We start from the raw sequence: 21,761 nt of genomic DNA, 5'->3' as shown, positions 1-21,761 counted from the left end.
GGCCTGAAAGAAAAGGCGAGATTAAAAGAGGCGAAACATTAAACAGATATGAAGTTACAACCTAATTATGTACATATTTGATATGTACACAATACACATGCGTAATTACAACCCAATTATGTAGGTGTAGGTAAGTAAAGCAAGAAACAATCTAGGATCGAAAACTATAATCAGTCTCAACTTTTGAATATTTACTGAATAACTCTCAAAGACCCTAAATCAGAAAAAGCTCCCTTCAGTGTCCAAAAACCTATATCACTTGCCCTACAACGGTAAGAGGTCAGTAGAGGAGGGGGAAAAACCGGAGAGATTAAGGGAAGGGATGCTTCCCTGGCTTCAATGGAAAACGCCACTGAAAAAATATAGACAGAGTCGGATAACGAAGGGCTTCCCGGGGCTTCCCGGGACTTACCTGGGCTTCACCGCCTGTCCACTGGGCCACACCCTTGGCTACTCCTGTGATGTGTTTGCCCGCTGTGATCAATGCCTCCTGTACTTCTTCCAGAGGGGGAGATATGACTACGCTCGGTATACGAAGCTTGGCATCCAGGAGAAATATCGGCGGAGGACCTGAGACAAGGAGATACGTGTTCGATTTATTAAAGCCAGGTCCACACTTAGGTATGTTGGAAATATCGGATGATATTCTATTTCCAACATAAGTGTGGACCCTGCTTATGATTCATAAAGGCCAAAATACAAACAAGGTTTCCTGTACTTCTTCCAGAGGGGGAGATACTAGGAATACGAAGCTTGGCATCCAGGAGAAATATGGACGGAGGACCTGAGAGAAGAAGATCGGCGTGTCGAAACTAACCTGAGGATATACGAAGCTTGGCATCCAGGAGAAATATCGGCGGAGGACCTGAGACAAGGAGATACGTGTTCGATTTATTAAAGCCAGGTCCACACATAGGTATGTTGGAAATGTCGGAAGATATTCTATTTCCAACATAAGTGTGGACCCTGCTTATGATTCATAAAGGCCAAAATGCAAACAAGGTTTCCTGTACTTCTTCCAGAGGGGAAGATATGGCTACACTAGTAATACGAAGCTTGGCATCCAGGAGAAATATGGGCGGAGGAGCTGAGAGAAGGAGATCGGCGTGTGTTCCTCAGGTTAGAACCTGAGGAACACTGGCGCTTTAACTGCAAGGTATCGGTGGAACTCACTTAATAAAACACCTCAAAATGATATCTAACCTGCAGGTCATTGTTAAAGGGACATTTGACGATCAGCTGATGAGCAAATGTGTTTGATAAGTGTTCGATTTATTAATTATTCAAAGGAGACATCTGCGTTTTTACAGAAGACTAAAGTACCCATCAATATGGGACTATAAACCTGGGTAAGTTGTGTGATGAGTTTCAAGTCAAATAGTCTACGTAGTAATGGTCTTATTACCCAAACGCAAACAAATAGGAAACCTCTTCGAAAGGACTTTTTTTGTGCTAGCTAAAAATGCCTCAATTATTTTCTATCACTTAGAAATCTTTTTGGATTAAAAAAAAAAAAAAAAAAAAAAAAATACTTAATTTAATAAATGAGAAATTAAAAAAAAACTAAGAAAAATGTCTTGGTTGGGGTTCGAACCCGCGCACTCCCGCTCACAAATAAGCCTCCAAAGCCAGGTAAATCCTACCTGTATTCAGAGTAAACCGCCGTCTTAGCGTATCAAGGGAAGTTCTGGTCACCTTAATGAGAACATCAATCACTTTCCTGCTGTAGTAGCGTCTCATTTCGGATACAGCATTGAGTACCATTTCCTGCATAGCTTTCGACAGCCCTCCCCCGGTACGAAGCAGGTTCTGTGGGTTTTCGAAACACTCGTACACGGAGGACCAGTCCTGCTGCTGAGTTGGGGTACCAGAGGGCTCGATACCTGGAGAAGATAAAATTAATTGTTTTGGGAAATATACTCGTACATAAAGGCAGGGTCATAAACTGTGATTAGAAATTAATTAATTAATTTAATTAAGAAAAATCCAAAACTTATCAGCTAGGTTTTTTGCATCAACTTTTAGATAAGTGACCAATTGCGAGCTCCTGGCTTTTCCCAGTCCCACTCAGACTGGGTGAGGTCTCAATGAGAAGAGGCGGGTAGCTTGCCACGAAATGGAAGGCAAAACCCCCGGCACTAAAGAATTTAGCAGTTATGTACGTAGTGGCGTTAAACTTCTATCAAACAAACAAGATCCGGATAAGTCAAACACAGATGCCGCAAAGGCTGATTACATTAGCAGAAGGAATTTGAGTTCCTTGAATAAAATAGAATATACCCTGCTTATACTGCCAGAATGAAACTCACTTAGGGGACTTTAAACAGGGAGGATATCAACTTGAAATTTCCTTTGCTAGAGAAATAGCAAAGGTTGTGTGCGAAGGGCATAGACATAACACTGGGAAAAAATTTGTAGTCAAAACCAAATGTCAGTCCAAAGCTATCACCTTGGGGCTGATTGAGAGGCTAACGAAAAACGTCGACCCCGTTTGAACACGGAAAAAGGTGAGGATTTTTTTTTTTTTCTTTTTTTTTTAGAAGTTTGATAGAGGGAACTGTAACTGCTAAGGTCTTATCGATCGCCCCGAGAACCAAGAGAGAATAAAGAAAGGATGGGAGAAAGTTCGGGATAAAATCCGCGCGGGGGGGAATCGGCCTATCGCTTACAAAGCAGATACGCTACCAACCAAGCTAACTAGGCTGGCGGCAATGGAGAGGAAGAAAAAGAAAGTGATACCTACCTCGAGAGAGTCGGTGACTTTGGTGAAGTAGTCCCGTTTAGAAAATATGGCCAGGGTGACCACAGGCACCGGTATCTTCATCTTGAGCAAACAGTCACACTCTCTGATCAGCAGGGTTATGCGGTGGTCTAGGTTGACCTCGAGCTTCCCAGAGGCTTCATTGAGAGCGAGAATGTTCTTCTTGAGACACTCCTCCACTACCCACACCTGAGGAGGGGATGAGCAAGGAAGGATAAACAAGGAAACATTAACCTGCTTTGGTGGCGAAGTGGTCAAGACGCTCGCCTGGTGAACAGGAGGACGCAAGATCGATCCCATCTTGGGAATGGAATTTTATCTTCAATCGCTATAATAGAATAGGATAATATACCTTATTTATTCTGCCAGAATGAGACCGAAAAGTCCCTTTACTCCCGCAGTTTAAACCAACATTTCCATCAACCATTTTGATTAGGTACGTTACACTTAATAACGCTATTTTACACATATTTTCGAATATTTATATTTAACTTATTCACGCTAGTTACACTTATTCACGCCAGTTTAACATATTCACTCTAGTTACACTTGTGTCTTATTTACGCCAGTTTAACTTATTCACGCAAGTTCGTATACCTTATTTATTCTGCCAGAATGAGACCGAAAAGTCCCTTTACTCCCGCAGTTTAAACCAACATTTCCATCAACCATTTTGATTACGTTACACTTAATAACGCTATTTTACACATATTTTCGAATATTTATGTTTAACTTATTCACGCTAGTTACACTTATTCACGCCAGTTTAACATATTCACTCTAGTTACACTTATTCACGCTAGTTTAACATATTCACTCTAGTTACACTTGTGTCTTATTTACGCCAGTTTAACTTATTCACGCAAGTTTACGCTTCACTCACGTCATGGTTCATCCAAATATCAATGAGTTCTTTCTCATAGGACTGCAAGGTTTGCGCTACCGTGGTATAGCGACGTGCTAACTCAGTACAGGCATGCAAGGTCTTCAGGACATGATGTTGAGACGCGGACTCTACTAGCTCTGCAAGGTGGAAGTTGAGGGATCGAGCCCAGGTGATACGACCTGAAACAGGCGCCAAACACAAATGAGCTCCCTAGGGCCTAGGACGTCTAGGTTATAAAAGGGAGGCACAATGTTTCGAGTCATAACAGTAGGAGAGTAACAGTAGTAAACAACGAGAGTGGCAGCCCATTGGGAAAATATTTGATTATCTTTTTGGTGGTTCGGACAAGGAGAGTAAGTACCTGAGTAACTAGAGGGTTTTAGAGTTAGAGGGTTTTTAGGGCTCAAAGTTTTGGGTCAAACCTGTATGGAGGGGTCAAAGTTTCGAGTAAAATTGTACAAGGGAGGAGCAAAGCTTTGACTCAAGCTATAGGGAAGACGTCTAGGTTATAAAAGGGAGGCACAATGTTTCGAGTCATAACAGTAGGAGAGTAACAGTAGTAAACAACGAGAGTGGCAGCCCATAGGGAAAATATTTGATTATCTTTTTGATGGTCCGGACAAGGAAAGTAAGTACAAGTACTTACTCAGGAGTAAGTAAGTTAGAGGGTTTTTAGGGCTCAAAGTTTTGGGTCAAACCTGTATGGAGGGGTCAAAGTTTCGAGTAAAATTTGTACAAGGGGGGAGCAAAGCTTTGACTCAAGCTATAGGGAGGGCCCAAAGTAGTGAGATAAAGCTAAGGGAAGAGCCCAAAATTTTGGGTCAAAGCTGTGGGGAGTTCAGGATCTTCAGTTTCTAGGAGCTCTGAAAGGCTACTTTCAAAATCAAGATTAACGTCTAAAGAGGAATCATTATACTTGAAGAACTTGGAAACAAGAGATCTTTGTGGGTAGCATCCAATTCTTACCGGCTACAGGAGGATAATTCCTAGCCAGAGGAGGAGCATCTTTCTGTTTCTTGAACAGCTTGAGTATTCGATCCACTTCAAGCTCACAGTATTTCAAAACGCGGAAATATTTCTCGTCCATTCTCGTGATGGGAATTTTCTCACTCACCTGAAAAACAAGGAGATTGAATAAATATGTAGATATGCACACGGAACTGAAATAAAGGATGGGATAGACAGTTTTTTTGAAGGGGATGGATCCTAGAGTGCTGAACGTACTGGAGAGGATTTGTAGTGAGGGGGAAGGTGGGTGAGAGGGAGAGAGACAGAGAAGACAAGGAAAAGCAGGGAAATTAGAGAGAAATAGGGGTGATAAAAAGGAAAGAAAAAAAGTGAATCCAGAGAGGAATAGAAGAATAGAAAAAAAGGGAGGCAAAAAGAACAAAACAAGAAGGAAAAAGAGCGAAAAGGGAAGATATAAAGAGAGAAGAGGGAGGGAAGGAGAGGGAGAGAAAGGGATAGATGAGAGAGAAAATTGAGATTCAGGTCTCCTCCCTCAACTCAGCACACTAAACCGAAAGAAAAGGAGAAATAAACAGAAGAGGAGAAAGAAGAGTAAGAAAGGATGAAATTACTTGAGGAAAGTAGGAAATTCCGTGGCCGAGTGGGTATCACACTAGGCTTGCACGCCGGAAGTCCCGGGTTCGAAGTTCTTTCGGCTCTGTGTCATTCGATCGATTTGAAACCTATACTTTCACGCCGACCCTATAGTATGAAAGGCTAGTGAGAAGAAGAAGAAGAAGAAGAAGAAGAAGAAGAAGAAGAAGAAGAGGAATGGTCTTACTTGTTCAAATCTCGTCAAGAACTTGATGCCCTGGGGACTCTCCCAGACGTTGGCAAAGTTCTCCTCGATCTGAGCTCCGATTTTCTCTTTCAGCTGATTGGTGCGCCGCAGGAAATCCTGAAAGTCCTCATCGAACTGACTGTTCCTCTGATCCAAATAGTCGTAGTCTTTGTTACAGGTCTTGTTCTTGATCTCGGTGAACACCTTCATAGCTTCTTCCAGCGCTGGAAGAACAAATACAAGAAATTGATACCAATATTACCAATAGTAAATGAAGAGCTAAAAAAACATTACAAAAGAGAAAGAGAGGAATTGAAAGGAAGGACACAGGGAGAAGGGAAAAAGGGAAAGTCCTTTTAGTCACATATGTACATAAGAAGATAATTTCGGCTATAAAATACATTTGTCAGAAGATAGAAAATGCATTGAATTGAAAGGAAGGACACAGGGAGAAGGGAAAAAGGGAAAGTCCTTTTAGTCACATATGTACATAAGAAGATAATTTCGGCTATAAAGTACATTTGTCAGAAGATAGAAAATGCATCATATCATAGCACCATATTCTATCTTTGATCTTATTAGTGCTTTATAAAGATTCGTTAGCGTTTTTCTATCTGCTCCCCAGGTTTGTTTGCTTAGGACCTTTATTATGTTCATAGCTTTGTGACATTTATTTTTTAAGGTTTTGAGATGATTCAGCCATTTTAATTTTTCGTCAAATTTGATACCTAGGTAGGTTATTTCATTAGTTAAGGAAATTTTTTCGTTTTTGTATAAGAAGTCATCTAGTGGTATTCTTTTTCTTCTAGATACATATTTGATAGACTGATAGAGGGATATGCAACAACAGAGATCTTATCGTCCCAAAATTAAAGAGAGAATGAGAACAGGATAAGAGACAACAGGTGTTAAGAGAACGAAAATTATCTGTGTAGGAGTTCACCGCGAGCGGGAATCGAACCTAGAGCTTACGGAAGCGCTACCCTCAAAGGTAGATTCGTCTTTTGGGGGCTTGTACCTATACCTAAGAATCAGAGTGGACTTTTTGTGTATCAAAGGTAACTAAGCTGGGAGGCTGGGACTAACTGATTGATCGACGGGGAAAACCCACATTTTAGCGTTAGAATTTTTATTCAAACATGGCAATGATCTTGCTCAGTCTCTCACAAAACACATCGAACTTTCCAAACACATAGTTCTCAGAGAAGGAGAACTGCTCAGCGCTCCGGGCTTTAAAATGTTTTGATACGCAGCTTTTACTTGAAGAATCTTGAATGTAAAATGTGTTAATAAAAATTTTTATTTTACCTACTTGCTTGTTCCAATAAAGAGGTGCTCTATTAATCCGTTAGTATAATGGAACAACTTGTTCTAAGCTGACAATTTAAATGAAACAGTACTTATAAAAATTTTTATTTTACCTACTTGCTTGTTCCAATAAAGAGGTGCTCTATTAATCCGTTAGTATAATGGAACAACTTGTTCTAAGCTGACAGTCTAAATAAAACAGTACTTATACATTCCCTCCATGATTTTTACCTCGTAACCAGGACATCGAAATTCTGCACCGCCACCTCCATATGTCTGACGAAACTCCTCCATCCCCTGTCTGTCCACTGCAGTATGGACAGGGCTGGATGTAGCATGGAAGTGAGACGGACCAGAGGGGGTAGAAACAGGGGTCGAACTTCCAGCTTCACGCGTTGTACACTTGTGAAGAACGAATCGAGTAGAAACTGTGAAGAGAATAGAAAAGAACCATGGCGGTATAGCGAACTTCCAGCTTCACGCGTTGTACACTTGTGAAGAACGAATCGAGTAGAAACTGTGAAGAGAATAGAAAAGAACCATGGCGGTATAAATGATCGTCTGTAGCTAAAGGCTTGAGTTATTTCAGTGTGTCCCCGACTTTGACGAGTTTTAGAGGGGAAATCCTTCGTCTTAAATTTCATGATCGTCTGTAGCTAAAGGCTTGAGTTATTTCAGTGTGTCCCCGACTTTGACGAGTTTTAGAGGGGAAATCCTTCGTCTTAAATTTTCCATTAGAAACCGAAACCTTCTATTCTCTTGAAAGTCGGTATAGCTCGGCTGATGGTGGCTACGGGGTATGTACAATGTGCATAACGTACATACCCCGATAGGCAGTAGCACAAAGTAAAACGTTTGTAGGAATTTGAGTTCCTTGAATAAAATAGAATATACCCTGCTTATACTGCCAGAATGAAACTCACTTAGGGGACTTTAAACAGGGAGGATACCAGCTTGAAATTTCCTTTGCTAGAGAAATAACAAAGGTTGTGTGCGAAGGGCATAGGCATAACACTAGGAAAAAATTTGTAGTCAAAACCAAATGTCAGTCCAAAGCTATCACCTTGGGGCTGATTGAGAGGCTTAGCTAGGCTGATGGTGACTACGGGGTATGTAAAATGTACATAACGTACATACCCCCATAGGCAGTAGCACAAAGTAAAACGTTTGTACTGTATGTGTAAGTATGAAGCACCATTCAACCATTCATACAAAGTACTTGAACTTGGAACACTTGGGTAGTTTTCAGTCGAGGGACATTGGGGCGAAAGCCAGCAGGTGCCCCTTTCCAGCGCTCATCAGGGGTGGAGTGGATGGAGGAAAAAAAGTTGTAGCCTAGTCACATTTTTCACCTAATTCGCTTTTCTCGAAATTGCTCCTCCTCCTCCTCCTCATCTCCGCTTTTTTCCGTGTACAGACGAGGTCGGCGTTTTTCGTCAGTCTTCTCGAAATTGCCAAGAAAAAGCTTCATGGATCCTGCCGAAAAAAAGTAGTTTCTCGTTTAATGTCCCATAAAAATGTGTTCAAATTTTCCGTGAAAAAAGATAAATCCGACGAAAAGTTTTTGGGTCACTGTTTTTTTTAAAGAAGTTCCTTCACCATCTGATAAGTAGCGTGATATTGCCGGTTCAGTTTGATGCAGTTGACTAGCTTGAGTCTCACAACAGCCCTGTCCTGGGACCAGACAGTCTCCTTACCTGTGAGAGGAAATGGAAAAGAAAATGTAAAGGTTCGTTCTCAGAATGGCTGGCTTTCTAATGTCCTATCTACCTTCCCTCTTAGCGTTCGGGACGATAAGATCTTAGCAGTCACAGTTCCCTCTATCAAACCTCTTTTTTTGTGAGAAGAATAGATATTTTGTCCCTTTTAGTTTATTTGATGAGACATACTATGGGATAGGCATGCAGTAAAGTGTTGAAGAGAAAATAACCATGTACATTTGGAAGATTTTATGAATGAAAGAAAATAAATTGCTGAAATCAAAGAGCTGGGACCCTTGTAAAACTCAATAGGAGACAAATTTACATTTGTCAAAAAAAAAAATCAATATCACGTCAATATCTAAATGAAATCAGATTCGTCATTGCATTAGAATTATTTTTTCTACAACAATAGAGGGTCAACTGATGTCCTAAATTTCGTTATGGGTGTTCCAGATGTCTCACTAAAGGTCCATCATGATTGAAGGTTAAATTTGTCTATCTAATTTATTTTCCAAAACTTGCTTGCAATTCCGAACGATTTCAATCTCGCAGGATTCATCGATTCGATGCTTAACTTATAATCAAACTTGTTTTGTAAATTAATAATCAAAATTCAAATATCATGGACTAACGGAACTCTTTTTGAATACGTTTTCATTAAGTTACCCTGTATTCGAATAGAAACAATTCCAATGAGACATACCTACACAAGTGTGAATATCAATAATGATATAAACTAAGGGTGAATTCCACGCCTATAAGGACAGTTGGCAACTCGCACTCCGATCAATTACAAATACATCAAATTGTTGATAGACTAAATGCAATTTATTTTTACATCTAATCGACATCACGTGACCGAAATTGTCACGACACGGAGGCAGTTTCATTTCATTTCGTTACGGTTCGTCGCGTAAGTCACATGTAAGTCGCGACATCGCGGTGGTGAATCTTCAAAGTTAAACTTAAAGTTCAGTGATCCAGTCAAAGTTAAAGTTCCATCATGGGAGAGGAAACACCAGCAGCAGCGGAGACACCTGCGGAGGCAGCAGCAGCATCTGCAGAGGATGAAGCCAAGAGATTGAAACTGGAGGAATTGGAGAGGAAGAGAGCAGAGGTCAGAAGGAGAATGGAGGAGGCCTCGGGGGCAAGACGGAAGAAGGGTTTCATGACACCAGAACGTAAGAAGAAACTCAGATTACTATTGAGAAAGAAAGCTGCCGAAGAATTAAAAAGAGAACAAGAGAGAAGAGCTTTGGAAAGGAAACGCGTGATTGATGAAAGATGTGGAGAGCCCAAGGACACGGACGATATGGCAGAAGATGAAATAGGAGACCTCTGTCAGGAATACTGGCAGCGGATATACAACTTGGAAGCCATCAAATACGAACTAGATCGTGAGATAATGTTGAAAGATTTTGAAATTACTGAGCTCGGAAAACAAGTCAACGATCTGAGAGGAAAGTTCGTACGACCCATTTTGAAGAAAGTTTCCAAATATGAAAACAAATTTGCCAAACTCCAAAAGAAAGCGGCAGAATTCAATTTCAGGAGTCAACTCAAGGCCGTCAAGAAACGAGAATTCAGTATGGAAGATGCAGAGAAAGAGAAGAAACCAGAATGGGTGAAGGAACCTGAGAGTAAGAAGAAGAGAATACCCATACCAGAGCCAGAACCTGAACCAGAATCAGCAACAGACGCATCTGATGTAGAGGATGGTAAGGAAACCCCACTACCTCCTGAAGGTGAACAACCACCCGTCGAGGAAGTACCACCACCACCTGAACCTGAACCTGAGCCACCTGTAGAGGAAATTCCTCCAACACCTCCCTCACCTGTCACACCTAACCCTGAGGAGCTATGGCTGTACCTGAAGGACACAGTGAGTGCTTCCAACCCAGTCAGTATAGATGACCTGGTAGAGAAACTCATGAGTGCCGTGTCTGCCACACCTCAGCCACTACTCAAATCTGTTGTCAAGGATACTCTCAGACGACAAGCATCCCATGAAGAAACAGAGGGGGGAGAACCTAAACCTGAAGGAGAAGCGCCAGCAGACGGCGCACCCCCTGCTGAAGGTGCACCACCGGCTGAAGGTGCACCCCCTGCTGAAGGTGCACCGCCTGCTGAAGGTGCACCTCCGGCTGAAGGTGCACCCCCTGCTGAGGGAGCTCCCCCTGCAGAGGGAGCCCCTGCCGCTGAAGGGGCTCCTGCCCCGCCTGCTGAAGGTCCCCCTCCGGCTGAAGGTGCCCCCCCTGCTGAAGCCCCCCCCCCTGCAGAGGGAGCCCCTGCCGCTGAAGGGGCTCCAGCACCTGCTGAGGGTGCCCCGGCTCCTCCTGCTGAAGGTGCACCCCGAGCGGAAGGTGCACCCCCCGCGGAAGGTGCACCAGCCCCTCCAGCTGAAGGTGCACCAGCCCCACCTGCTGAAGGTGCACCAGCCCCACCTGCAGACGCACCACCAGCTGAACCTGCCCCACCAGCTGAAGCACCCCCCGCAGAATCTGCTCCAGCTTAGACATATTATTATAAGCAACTCACACAGTAAAACCACAAGCTGCCAACTATACTATCTACTTTAAGAATAAGTTATGCACGGGTATCTCGACCCTTAATGCACCCGATGTTGTTGACCCTATTCCGGGGTAAGCTGTACTATCTAAAGCTAACAAATATCCAGCCAAGAGGACCTTCACAATAATTTGGGAAAGCCTTTAAACAAGAAATTATCTGCTATACTGCTATTAAAAATTGTAACATATTACAAAGGAAATAAGTGCATGGTAAACCTTAATTTATTTCAAGGCTCCATAAAAGTAAGCCTCTGTTCTATTTTTTTTTATTTCTTTTTTTTTATTATTATTTTTTTTAGGATTAACACTTGAACTGGCTAGTATATTGTGTAGATAGAATGTTTATGTTTAGGCATTAAAGAGTTTTTGGTTCGAACTTCTACATCAGATTTAGCCTTAATAAATCTCTCATGTATGATTTGAAGTGAACTTGAACTATTACTTGACCCACATGCCCTTCTACGAGGCAAAAATTAGGGGAGGGATTTCCTGTGTATTTATTTGGCAGTTTACTACCCGTTACTGTGTAATGATGTATATTTTGAATCTTTTTATCAATAACTTATCTCGGATGCAAATATTTGTTCAATGTTTACATATTTTTAGACATTACGCGAAAAAATGTTAACGAAAATATACAACTAACTGTACAAAAATGATATTTACTTTGAGTTGTCTATTTTTATTTATTTTTCGAATTATATTTAGGGCCTAGTTCGTCGATCTTGAATGTCGTTACGTTATTTTGGAGAGTAACAGTCCGAAGCGAACTTTATCCTAAATAGATAAGGTTCGTTCTCAGAACGGCTCCTCTCCTGTTTTCTTTTTCTCTTCCATTTTGAGACGATAATACCTAAGTAGATTATTCATTCTTCTTTTCCATGTAGTCACAAAAGATCTAATCAGGTCAAAAGTGACATAGGGGCTTAAATAGCCAATGGCCCTTCTCACACCTCAGTAGATACAGTTCCCTCTATCAAACCCATAAAATAATAATAAATAAAAACAAAACAATAGGATCCTTACCTCGACAAGTAATATACAGCTTGAGCGTTTCAATCATCTGACTCGTAATCTTCACCATGAGACTACTAATCCTCTCCGACGTATTGTAATACTTGGACACACTATGTATAAGCCGTACAGTCTGCAGTAGGTTCAATATGGACTGGCACATTCTCTCTGGATCATCAATGTAGAGGGAATGGCAATAGTGCTCCATGGCTTGAATATACTTGGCGTTGTCACGGGCCTCGTTGAAACAATAGGTGATCTTCATGTCTGTCTCCTTCCAGACGGGGATGATCTTGCTTTTGGCCAGCGTCAGACATTGGATTGTCATTTGTACCTGGAATATATTGGGAAGTACATAATTGAAGACTCGAACCCGTAACTCCTAAACTGTAGGACAGATAGTTCTGAAATCGATTTGTTTGAAAAAAAAAAATTAATTCACATTTGCATTACATTTAATCCACGTGGGTCAGGCAATCTGATTGGTTACTCTTCATAAAAAGTCTAAAATTAATCAAAATCAGATTGATTAATCTAATTGGATAAACTCTAATCTCAAAGTGTGGGCCCAGGCTACAACCCTCAGGACCCTCTTCGGGTCAGGTTAACTCACTTCTTTCTCCCTCAAATGGGTCACAATCTGGGAGAACTTGGCTCCTCTCTTCTTCCAATACTCCAGCTCATCCTGAGGGCCACAACAGTCACTCTCCTTCCTCAGTTGTTCGCTCTCACTCAGCACCTCTGTCACACGCTTTATCCACATCTTGAGACGGTCTTCCAGAATCAGGACGTCTTCTTGGCGTTCTGCGATTTCCCGCGCCTCCAGAGGAGATGGCACCTGGGTCAGAATGGTCATGTCGTCCTCGAACAGGTTCTTCTGTTCGCACACCTGTATGGGGGAGAAGGTGGGGTTTGGTTAAAGGTTCGTAAATTCGCATAACCTTAACCCATCCCTTGGGGCAATTGCCCCAACACTTGAGCCTCAGAGTGGGCTTTTTGTAAATGGAGTTAAGCTTTGGTTTAAATTTTCCATAGAGCACGAGTTTTAATATGCTATCAGAAGTCCTACACTCCCAGTGACTATATTTTCCCAAGTATCACAAAAAGACGTACTTCAGGGCAGGGTGAGGGCCCCTTCTTATAGACCTATAATTTGGAGCATCCACCCCCTATAAGAGACTGTTCAGATTTTCCCATTCATAACTCCTTTTTCTCTATATTTCTGAAAGAAACTTGACAACAGTGCCTCTTTCTCATGAACATAACTCTCACTAGTTTCTACTGATGGCACTTATAATCCAAAACGACTGTTTTTTCGCGATCAATAAAGCCAGAAATTGGTTCTCGCTTTTTTTCACAAATTTTCACAGTAAAAGCTGTTGGAATATCTCGTGTCTAAACACCGAATGGTATCCGAGTATAATATTCACTAGTAAATGGTATCTTCATATTTACTAGCACATCAGGTGGGAGCTACAAGGGTTACATCAACAAGGAACAACACTACAAGATTTTATTCTTTTCTCTTGTTGGTAAAATTATGGGACCAATCCCGAATTACAAGGTATTAAAAAAAGTCAAGGGGCGAGGTGGCTGCATAAGGCCAGCCACTCACTATCAGGTACACTTGACAGGCACCCCTGATCAGGTGTACCTGACAGGAGTGTCAGTTCTACCTGATACCTGATGAGCACACACACTATCAGGTAGACCTGACAGGTACGGCTTAAAAGATCCGCTTGTCAGGTCTACCTGATACCTGGTAGTCTTGAAAATTCCTAGGTACATACGAGTATTTATTTCTTTACTAGTGCCAAATTCATACGTGCCAACTTTGACGGCACCCAACGAATGCAAAATAGAAATGGAGAAGGAAAAATAGTAAAGTTGAAGAAAATAAAAACTATGAAGGTATTTCCTGACACGCTGACACTTTCATGACATTTGAGTTCCTTTGCATGATGAGGATATAAGCTTTGCAAGCACATTGCTTTCGGATATAGGATAGTTGCACCAAGGGGTTTCCTTGATAAAGCCTACAAAGTAGGCAAAACTAGAGTCGTATGAAAAACAATCACTTATCCATAATCATATAACGGTAAGCAATAATACCAAGGGCGGATTTCACCAATGTTTTTTCAGCCCTTAGAAGGCTTGTTCAGTTCCATTTGATTTGTATATGCTTAACAAGGCTATTAAGCTAACAGGGTTAGAGGTTAGAGGCTAAAAAGTAGGTTGTGAAACCCACCCAATATTTTATCGTCCATCTGATGAGGGACTTTCCGAGCATACTTACTCAAAAGGTCGATTGCTATCTACTTTAAATTAAGGTTTATAAATATACAAATAGGTAAACAGGAGCTTTAGCTAAGATTTCAACCTGTTGATAAAGTAACCAATTTTTAGAAGTTTATCAGAGACCCAGGGGTAAAGTTTGCACAAGCTTTAAAATCCACAGAGAAACTTACTTGGACTTTGAAAAACACACTGCATGGTATGGATGGCAAAACACTTCTGTGTTAAGATTTACTGTTGGATAATTGGATTCTGCTGAAACTTTTGGGTTAGCTGGAACTGCTTGTTTCTCAAAATCTCAACTGTTTCTAAGAGATAATTTCCAATAATATCCATCACTGTACTCACAAAACCCACAAACTAACCACAAGGGCGAGGGACACGAGGCAAAAACCATATTTTCACTTCACATTTCCCGCATTTCCGTTCAAATTTTTTCATAAATTTATTTTAAAAGGGGCACGACTTCGATTGTCATTAGCCCTTCCGTTCAAATGTTCAAAATTTTAAATTTGAGAAATTTGAATTTTACCGCCAGTCCGTTGACCTAGGAAAAGTTCAAGAAGGTTAAACAGCAGTGGACATTGGTTGGACTGGTGCGTGAAAAAGTGAAGCCCAAATATTAGCCTGGTAGCCATTTTTCTTTTCCTAGTTCTGCACTGCGTGAGGAGTAGAGACTAGAGCATCTATCTGATTTGATTAGCTTTGTCAATTTTATAAAAAATAATACAATAACAAAAAGGGTCCCATATTTTTCTCACATCGCATAAAATTCGAAAGCAATAAAAAAGAGACAGTCCCCGACAAAGTCTTTCTGAACTCACCCGAATTTATAACATCTATTCTGATATTAGCAGGGGCGAATAAATGCTCTCTTTCGGGAATCTATAGGGAGTAGGGAGAACGAAGAAAGAAAAAAACGATCACAATTATGAATCTGTGACGACAAAGGTCTCATCGTCCCGGAATCGAAGAGGGAAAGCCAGGATAGAAGAAATCCAGCCCTTCCGAGGAAGATCCTTATGTGTTTCGGATAAAGTTAAAACCGAGCGGGAATCGAAACCGCGACCTAGCACTAAGTGCTTACCTACAAGTCAGGTGCGCTACCTTCGGAGCTAACTTGTCTCTTAAAATGTGTTAAGAAGCGATTTAAAAAAGTATACAATACCTATCCGGAAAAATCAGACCAAAAGTAATTAAGTAATTCTATACTCAAGTCGACTTTCCAAAGAAAATGGACTCCAGAGCCCCATTGTTTTGAACGGTCCTGAGATAATTTTCTCGTGGTTGTACCTCTTTTCTGAAATTCAAACTAACATGTTTTTGTCACGCGAATGTCATGCAGAAAAACTTTGCTTTCTGAAATGCACGGCATCAAAGTTAGGTACCTATAATATGTATTGTTCTTTCTAATATAGGTACAAAGTAACAGATTTTTCCGTGCAGGTACTTGTCTTCTTCCTAGAATGAGGAAATTTATTGCCTATGTAGGTAACTATAAAAAGAAAATTTCATATGCTTGGGACGGGACGTAGGGGGTACTCGAATCTTTCCAGAAGTAAATAGTCACCAAAATAAGCCATTTACCTAAATACATAATGTATAATATCAGTTGCAGTATAATAATAGAGTTATACTTACCCTTGAAATTGACCGCCAAAGACAAAGTGGTTTACGCTATCGTTCACCTGGTAGATACGTACATCTCCAGCATTCTGCACAAGTGCAGAATAGAAAACGGTCCAAAAAAAAATCTGGTGTGAACATCACACGACTTTCTATTACATTAAACTTCTCAACTGTCATAATACCAGATGAGTTTGTTCTTCTGATGGGGTAGGAAGAGGAGGTTGATATCATCCAGCTGAAACCAAAATTAAATCTAATGTATTAGGAAAGCCACTTACTATCATGTAGACCTGATAGGTACATCTGATCAGGTCCTCCTGTCACGTTTACCTGATAGTGTGCGTGATCATCAGGTATCAGATAGACTTGACAGGCGGACCTGATCAGATGTACCTCTCAGGTCTACCTGATATTGAGTGGCTGGCCTTAGGAAACTGACTTTAACCACTAGTAGCGCTTGAATTAAACCATTGGAAATCCAAGATGGTAGGGTTGGGAGTTCAGTTCTGATTCCTCAAGTAAAATACGCTTTAACTCACCATATTGTCGGCAAACACGTGGTCCAGAATTTCGTTCCTCAGCAGTCCAGTGCCTTGCATGAGCAGCTGAAATGTGAACTCCAATCTGGGATCCATCTCTCCTCTCCTCGCCTTCCTCTCCACCTCCTCCCTCCGCCTCTGAGAACGTGCAAAAACATGGTTAATAATATTCGATTTTTTTTAACTAACTCTCCAACTCTGTGAACGTACAAAAACATGGCTATTAACATTCAATTTTTGAACTAACCCTACGCCTCTGTGAACGTGCAAAAACATGATCATTAATATTCAATATGTGGCTGTGGCTGACTCTCAACCTGGAGGTGCTTGGTTCGAATCCCGGCCAGGCCGAAAAATTTCTGACCGAAATGCCTCCATCCGCCTCTGTGAATGTGCAAAAACATGGCTATTTAATGTTCAATTTGTGGTTGACAATCAACTTGGAGGTGCTGGGTTCAAATTCCGGCCAGGGCGGAAATTTTCTGACCGAAACTTTCCGTTCCTGGAAGGTTCGTTCTCGGAACGTCTGGCTTTCTATCCTGTCTTCCTTCTCACTACGATTTCGGGAAGACCTTAGTTGTTACAGTTCCTGCTAGACCATCTTTCTAGAGTAGGTACCACAAAAGTATCTTTCAAGTTAAACCAGGGTGTAAGTTGTTAATCCGCCACTATTTGCATTTATTATTATTATTGTTATTTATTTATTATTATTGTTATTTACCTTTATTATCCACCCCACCCCCTTCTCCTACCCCCTAAAGCAGTAAGGACAAGGGTGTAGGGTGTAAAGTTGACTCTATGCAGTACCAGGTACCAGAATGACGTCATGTTTGTTTCTTATAAAACATGGGAATGTTTCGAATGTAGGACGACGAAAAATACTTTTTTTCAACAAATGTAAGTACTTTATTTTTGTAGACTTATAGGTTAAAACTGACACGAAATGATACATCTTGTACCTGGATTACACTTATGTTGTTAACGTGTTACTTTTCTTGTCTATCTAACAAAGATTTACTGGTCCTCTTTATTTTTCACACCAGAAATGTACGGTTCGTTATTTAAGGCTAAACAATGGAAGAAGGTCAAAAGGAATGAGCGGTTCTGAGGACTTTACCTTTCCCTTCAGCTTATTCAAACTTTCCAGAAAGGTTCAATAACTAATTACCTACACATGTAGAGTAAAAGTGTTGATGGGCCAGGCATCAAGAAATGTACGGTTTTGCCGCTACGTACCTTTAAGGCCAAAATTTTTAAAAACTCAAAAAGAGTTCACGTTTTTCAGGACTTAAGATTTCGGCCCAGGTATCTCAACCTCTGCAGCGAGCGATAATTTATGTGGATCAAAAATGTCCCTGGGTTTCCAGAAATGAACGGTTCGGCCGTTATTTGGGCACAAAGTTCGGCTATTTAAGGATAAAATTGGAAAATTCTAAGCGAGGATCGAACCCAGGACCCCGAGTTCTCTCACCTGTATAAGATCCTCAGACTCCTCCTCTTCCTCCGAGGAGGAATCCTCCTTCCGAAATTCTTGCATCAAATTAAACATGGCGTCCGGTGTGATCGACCAACTTTATAAACACCTTATACTACAACTTTATAAACACCTTAACTATGTACGATCGAGTCAAATGACTTCAGACATGGTCGATAAAATGTCCTCTCCTCATGATTTCTGTAAGGCCAGCCACTCACTATCAGGTAGACCTGAAAGGTACACCTGATCAGGTTGACCTGATACCTGATGAGCACATACACTATCAGGTAGACCTGACAGGCGAACCTGATCAGGTGTACCTGATAGTGAGTGGCTGGCCAAAGGATTAGTTTGAAATTATGAAGTGAGTAAAAAAATTTCCATTGGAATACTGGAGGAGATCTTCCACCCAACCCACTGTTCGTAGAAACAAATTGAGTGGGAGTCACTAGCTCACTAGTTTCTACTGATGTAATGCCGGGGGGGGGGGGGAACTTGACTTGTTATCTTGACCATAACATGGGTTTTGCCAGCCATAGCGGGATTGACCTGGTCATACATTAAACTTGGAGAGAAATGAGGCTTGGGGTTTGTAACAAAAATCTAACTTCTCAGAAATTAAGTCCATAGAAAACTTTCAAAGAAACAGTGGTAAACACGGTTTAATCATTCACATAATGAACAGTTGAACCCTGTTATTTTGATCTTACCTTGTCAAACATAGCCATGATGTTATGTTGTGGTGTTTTAATAAGAACAATAGTTTAGTTTGAATTTTAAAGTTTTTGAAGCAGTAAAAGATTACAAAGGGTTTTCCTCCTTTAATAGGAATGATTCATAGAGACAGTTTTAGGGCACTATGAATAAAGAAAAATAACTCTGAACTGTTCTTCCTTAGAGGATTAAAGTTGGTTTTTAATACAGAGAAAAATGCAACAAGTTTGGGTTAAAAATTTCCAAAAGAAAAAAGGAGCTTTTTCTAGTTCCTTTACTTAACTTATCTCTAAATTTAACCATTGTGACTTGAATCAAACTATTCCTCCTAGAGAATTCTCACAAACTGAAGGCATTTCCATGTAAAATGAAGTATTTTTAACAAAGCAAAGACAAAGGCAAATAATAAGGTAACTGTCTTTACCCATTAAAATAAATGAAATATGACAGAAAGTTTCAACAGGCTGTGACAGAAGTTTTGGATGCTCTCTGAAGTGAGGAAAAGAAAAGCTTGCTAACTATGGCTTCAGTGTTGGAATGAACTATTGAAGTACTTACTTACCAAAGATTTGAATTTATTTACTTACTTACCAATGATTTTAATTTGACATTTTTGGACTGACACAGATCTCACTATGGAATTTTAAGATTTTCAAGTATCAGAGGCTTCATTGAGAGCGAGAATGTTCTTCTTGAGACACTCCTCCACTACCCACACCTGAGGAGGGGATGAGCAAGGAAGGATAAAAAAGGAAACGTTAACCTGCTTTGGTGGCGTAGTGGTCAAGACGCTCGCCTGGTAAACAGGAGGATTTAAACCCCCCCCCCCCCCCCCCCCATAAGCGACTGTTCAGATTTTCCCATTCATAACTTCTTTTTCTCTATATTTCTGAAAGAGACTTGACAACAGTGCCTCTTTCTCGTGAACATAACTGATAATCTGATGACACAGTATTTTCGTTCAAGAGTGATTCTCCGTAATCTCTAGTAGCCCTAGTTTTAGAAAAAAAAATCCCAATTCATATGCATAGGAATGCTGACAAGTAGAACATCGATTCTCATAGGAGTTCTTACCTCCTCGCATACTCTGAGTGCACTACAAAAGGATCGAAGGCCAGGTAGAAGCAGATTCTTCACCTCGCAGAAGTTGCTGACATCTTCTTCCTCAGGATCCGGGACATAGTGAACCAAAGACTCCATGAATACGGTCTCCATGATACGCTGGATAGACAGGACTAGGCCCACGTCCGCTCGAATTATACCGCAGAATAGATCCTGTAATATGGTAGGTTATTGTTATTCCTGATGTTAGCTAATGTCAAGAATTGACCGTTAGGCCATTTTCTTGAGAAAATGAGGCCTTTTAGCTCCTGGCAAATCCGGCAGCAATCGAAGTAGCAACACATTGGGAAAATGTAATCTGGCGGCCTTTCATGAAAGGGACACGTAAAGTAAAGTACCTCGAATGAATTCAAATGGCGGGTATTTACATCGCTATTCCTACGAAGGGTTTAGTATTTAGGTCAGTTTCAGCTTACAGCCCTTGAACTTTTTACCTGACTAGCCCTTGAAGCTAGAACCCAGCCTGCAGCCCTTAACAAACTTAAGAGTACACGTCATCATATGTTATGGGATAGGGTACTGCATTTGTAAACAACTTATAATAGAGAGTCAATTTATCCCTTATATTCTTTACAAGTACATTATGCACCTTATAAAAGGGAGGCAATTTATTCGATAAGTAACGAAAAAAGTCTTACCTTATTGAATCCCTCTTCAGGCAGCATTCGGTTGGTGTTAAGTCGTATCATGTACATAGCCACGTCTCGCAACGGAATCGAATAGCCATCTGTCAGGAAAAGCTTTCTCTTCTTGACGAATTGAGTGGGAGGTCCTGCCAGCTTGGATGATTTTGTGGAGGTGCTGGGCTTGTTCTATGAAGGACAGAAAAGGTGTAAGTAATTGTCATATTTTGGAGGAGAAATGAATTTATCAAGCAACCTCCGTGCCTGAGTGGGTATCACACTAGGCTTGCACGCCGGAAATCCCGGGTTCAATTCCCTGCTAGGTCGAAGTTTTTTCGGCTCTATGCTTGGAGCACTGAGCCGAAAAAACTTCGACACTCGGGGTGCACTCGGCCTCGTGAGGACAATTGAGTAGCCAGTTTAATCGAGTAACAACCAGTGGCGGCATTACCAGTGTAAATAGATTATTAAAATATGGAAATTGATGTGAAGAAGAGCTTTAAGACAATTAATTGGAGAGAGATAACAAATTGCAAACTTACAGGATCCACTGGTGCTACCAGGGATTCCACAGGTTCCAGAACATCCTGATAATACCAGATGAGTTTGTTCTTCTGATGGGGTAGGAAGAGGAGGTTGATATCATCCAGCTGAAACCAAAATTAAATCTAATGTATTGGAAAGCCACTCACTATCAGGTAGACCTGATAGGTACATCTGATCAGGTCCTCCTGTCAGCTTTACCTGATAGTGTGCGTGATCATCAGGTATCAGATAGACCTGACAGGCGGACCTGATCAGATGTACCTCTCAGGTCTACCTGATATTGAGTGGCTGGCCTTAGGAAACTGACTTTAACTAGTAGCGCTTGAATTAAACCATTAGAAATCCAAGATGGTAGGGTTGGGAGTCCAGTTCTGATCCACAATACTTTGAAGATAGTCCTCACCTAAGTACATCGAACACAATACCACCTGAAGTGTTCTTTCAATGAACATAAAAATCAAATATGTAGAACATTACCTTGGTCACCAGAACTCTCAGGTATCGCTGCTTCACACGTTTCTTTCTCCCGGCTGAGGATTTCCTTTTTAACAAAGGCCGTGGTCTGATCATATCGACTTTTAAGGTTTTAACACTCAAAACTTTCAATAACTTGAAGTTCCTTGAAGATCTCACCTAACCTTGGTAGTGCCTATTAAAAGAAGGCCACTTCAAACTTAAATAACTCATAATACCAAGTTTAACTCATAACACTAAAATTAAGTCATAATAGCACTAAAATAACTCATAATAGTACTCGTATACTATACACAGAAGCACTCTTTCGA

At 40.9% G+C, this 21,761-nt stretch overlaps 2 protein-coding genes across 3 annotated transcripts in view; one reads left to right on the top strand and one right to left on the bottom strand.

Moving 5' to 3' along the window:
* The window catches only part of LOC103514143 (dynein heavy chain 5, axonemal), a 65,363-nt gene extending 43,817 nt beyond the window's left edge, over positions 1-21,546 (bottom strand). The window contains exons 1-15 of the mRNA XM_026827186.1: positions 21,454-21,546; positions 20,973-21,080; positions 20,446-20,619; positions 19,760-19,960; positions 12,645-12,920; positions 12,044-12,365; positions 8,344-8,441; positions 6,976-7,172; positions 6,420-6,460; positions 5,437-5,660; positions 4,614-4,761; positions 3,645-3,826; positions 2,740-2,950; positions 1,644-1,883; positions 413-570 (exon numbers count right to left, since the gene is read on the bottom strand). Of these exons, the coding sequence (XP_026682987.1) occupies positions 413-570; positions 1,644-1,883; positions 2,740-2,950; positions 3,645-3,826; positions 4,614-4,761; positions 5,437-5,660; positions 6,420-6,460; positions 6,976-7,172; positions 8,344-8,441; positions 12,044-12,365; positions 12,645-12,920; positions 19,760-19,960; positions 20,446-20,619; positions 20,973-21,080; positions 21,454-21,546 (2,673 nt within the window). The remainder of the gene's footprint in view (positions 1-412; positions 571-1,643; positions 1,884-2,739; positions 2,951-3,644; positions 3,827-4,613; positions 4,762-5,436; positions 5,661-6,419; positions 6,461-6,975; positions 7,173-8,343; positions 8,442-12,043; positions 12,366-12,644; positions 12,921-19,759; positions 19,961-20,445; positions 20,620-20,972; positions 21,081-21,453) is intronic.
* On the top strand, positions 9,271-11,682 carry LOC103514141 (skin secretory protein xP2-like). Of its 2 annotated transcripts, none has more exons than XM_008479007.3 (2): positions 9,271-10,632; positions 10,729-11,682. In XM_008479007.3, the coding sequence occupies exons 1-2, from the start codon at positions 9,451-9,453 to the stop codon at positions 10,960-10,962; spliced, it is 1,416 nt and encodes a 471-aa protein (XP_008477229.1). In that variant the 5' UTR covers positions 9,271-9,450; the 3' UTR covers positions 10,963-11,682. The 2 variants fall into 2 exon arrangements, with proteins under 2 accessions (XP_008477229.1, XP_026682989.1); XM_026827188.1 differs by having other exon boundaries at positions 9,271-10,657; positions 10,754-11,682.
* Positions 21,547-21,761: the final 215 nt, after the last annotated feature.

Source organism: Diaphorina citri, unplaced genomic scaffold (genome assembly GCF_000475195.1).
Source record: "Diaphorina citri unplaced genomic scaffold, Diaci psyllid genome assembly version 1.1 scaffold1089, whole genome shotgun sequence".
NCBI classification, from domain to species: domain Eukaryota; kingdom Metazoa; phylum Arthropoda; class Insecta; order Hemiptera; family Psyllidae; genus Diaphorina; species Diaphorina citri.
This window is presented reverse-complemented; position numbering and strand designations above follow the sequence as displayed.

What these genes read in the sequence shown, in the direction of transcription:
- LOC103514141 (XM_008479007.3), top strand. Translation starts at nt 9,451, where the DNA reads ATGGGAGAGGAAACACCAGCAGCAGCGGAGACACCTGCGGAGGCAGCA. An exon ending in AGGGAGCTCCCCCTGCAGAG is followed by an intron (nt 10,633 to 10,728) that starts GGAGCCCCTGCC and finishes CCCCCTGCAGAG; the next exon opens with GGAGCCCCTGCCGCTGAAGG.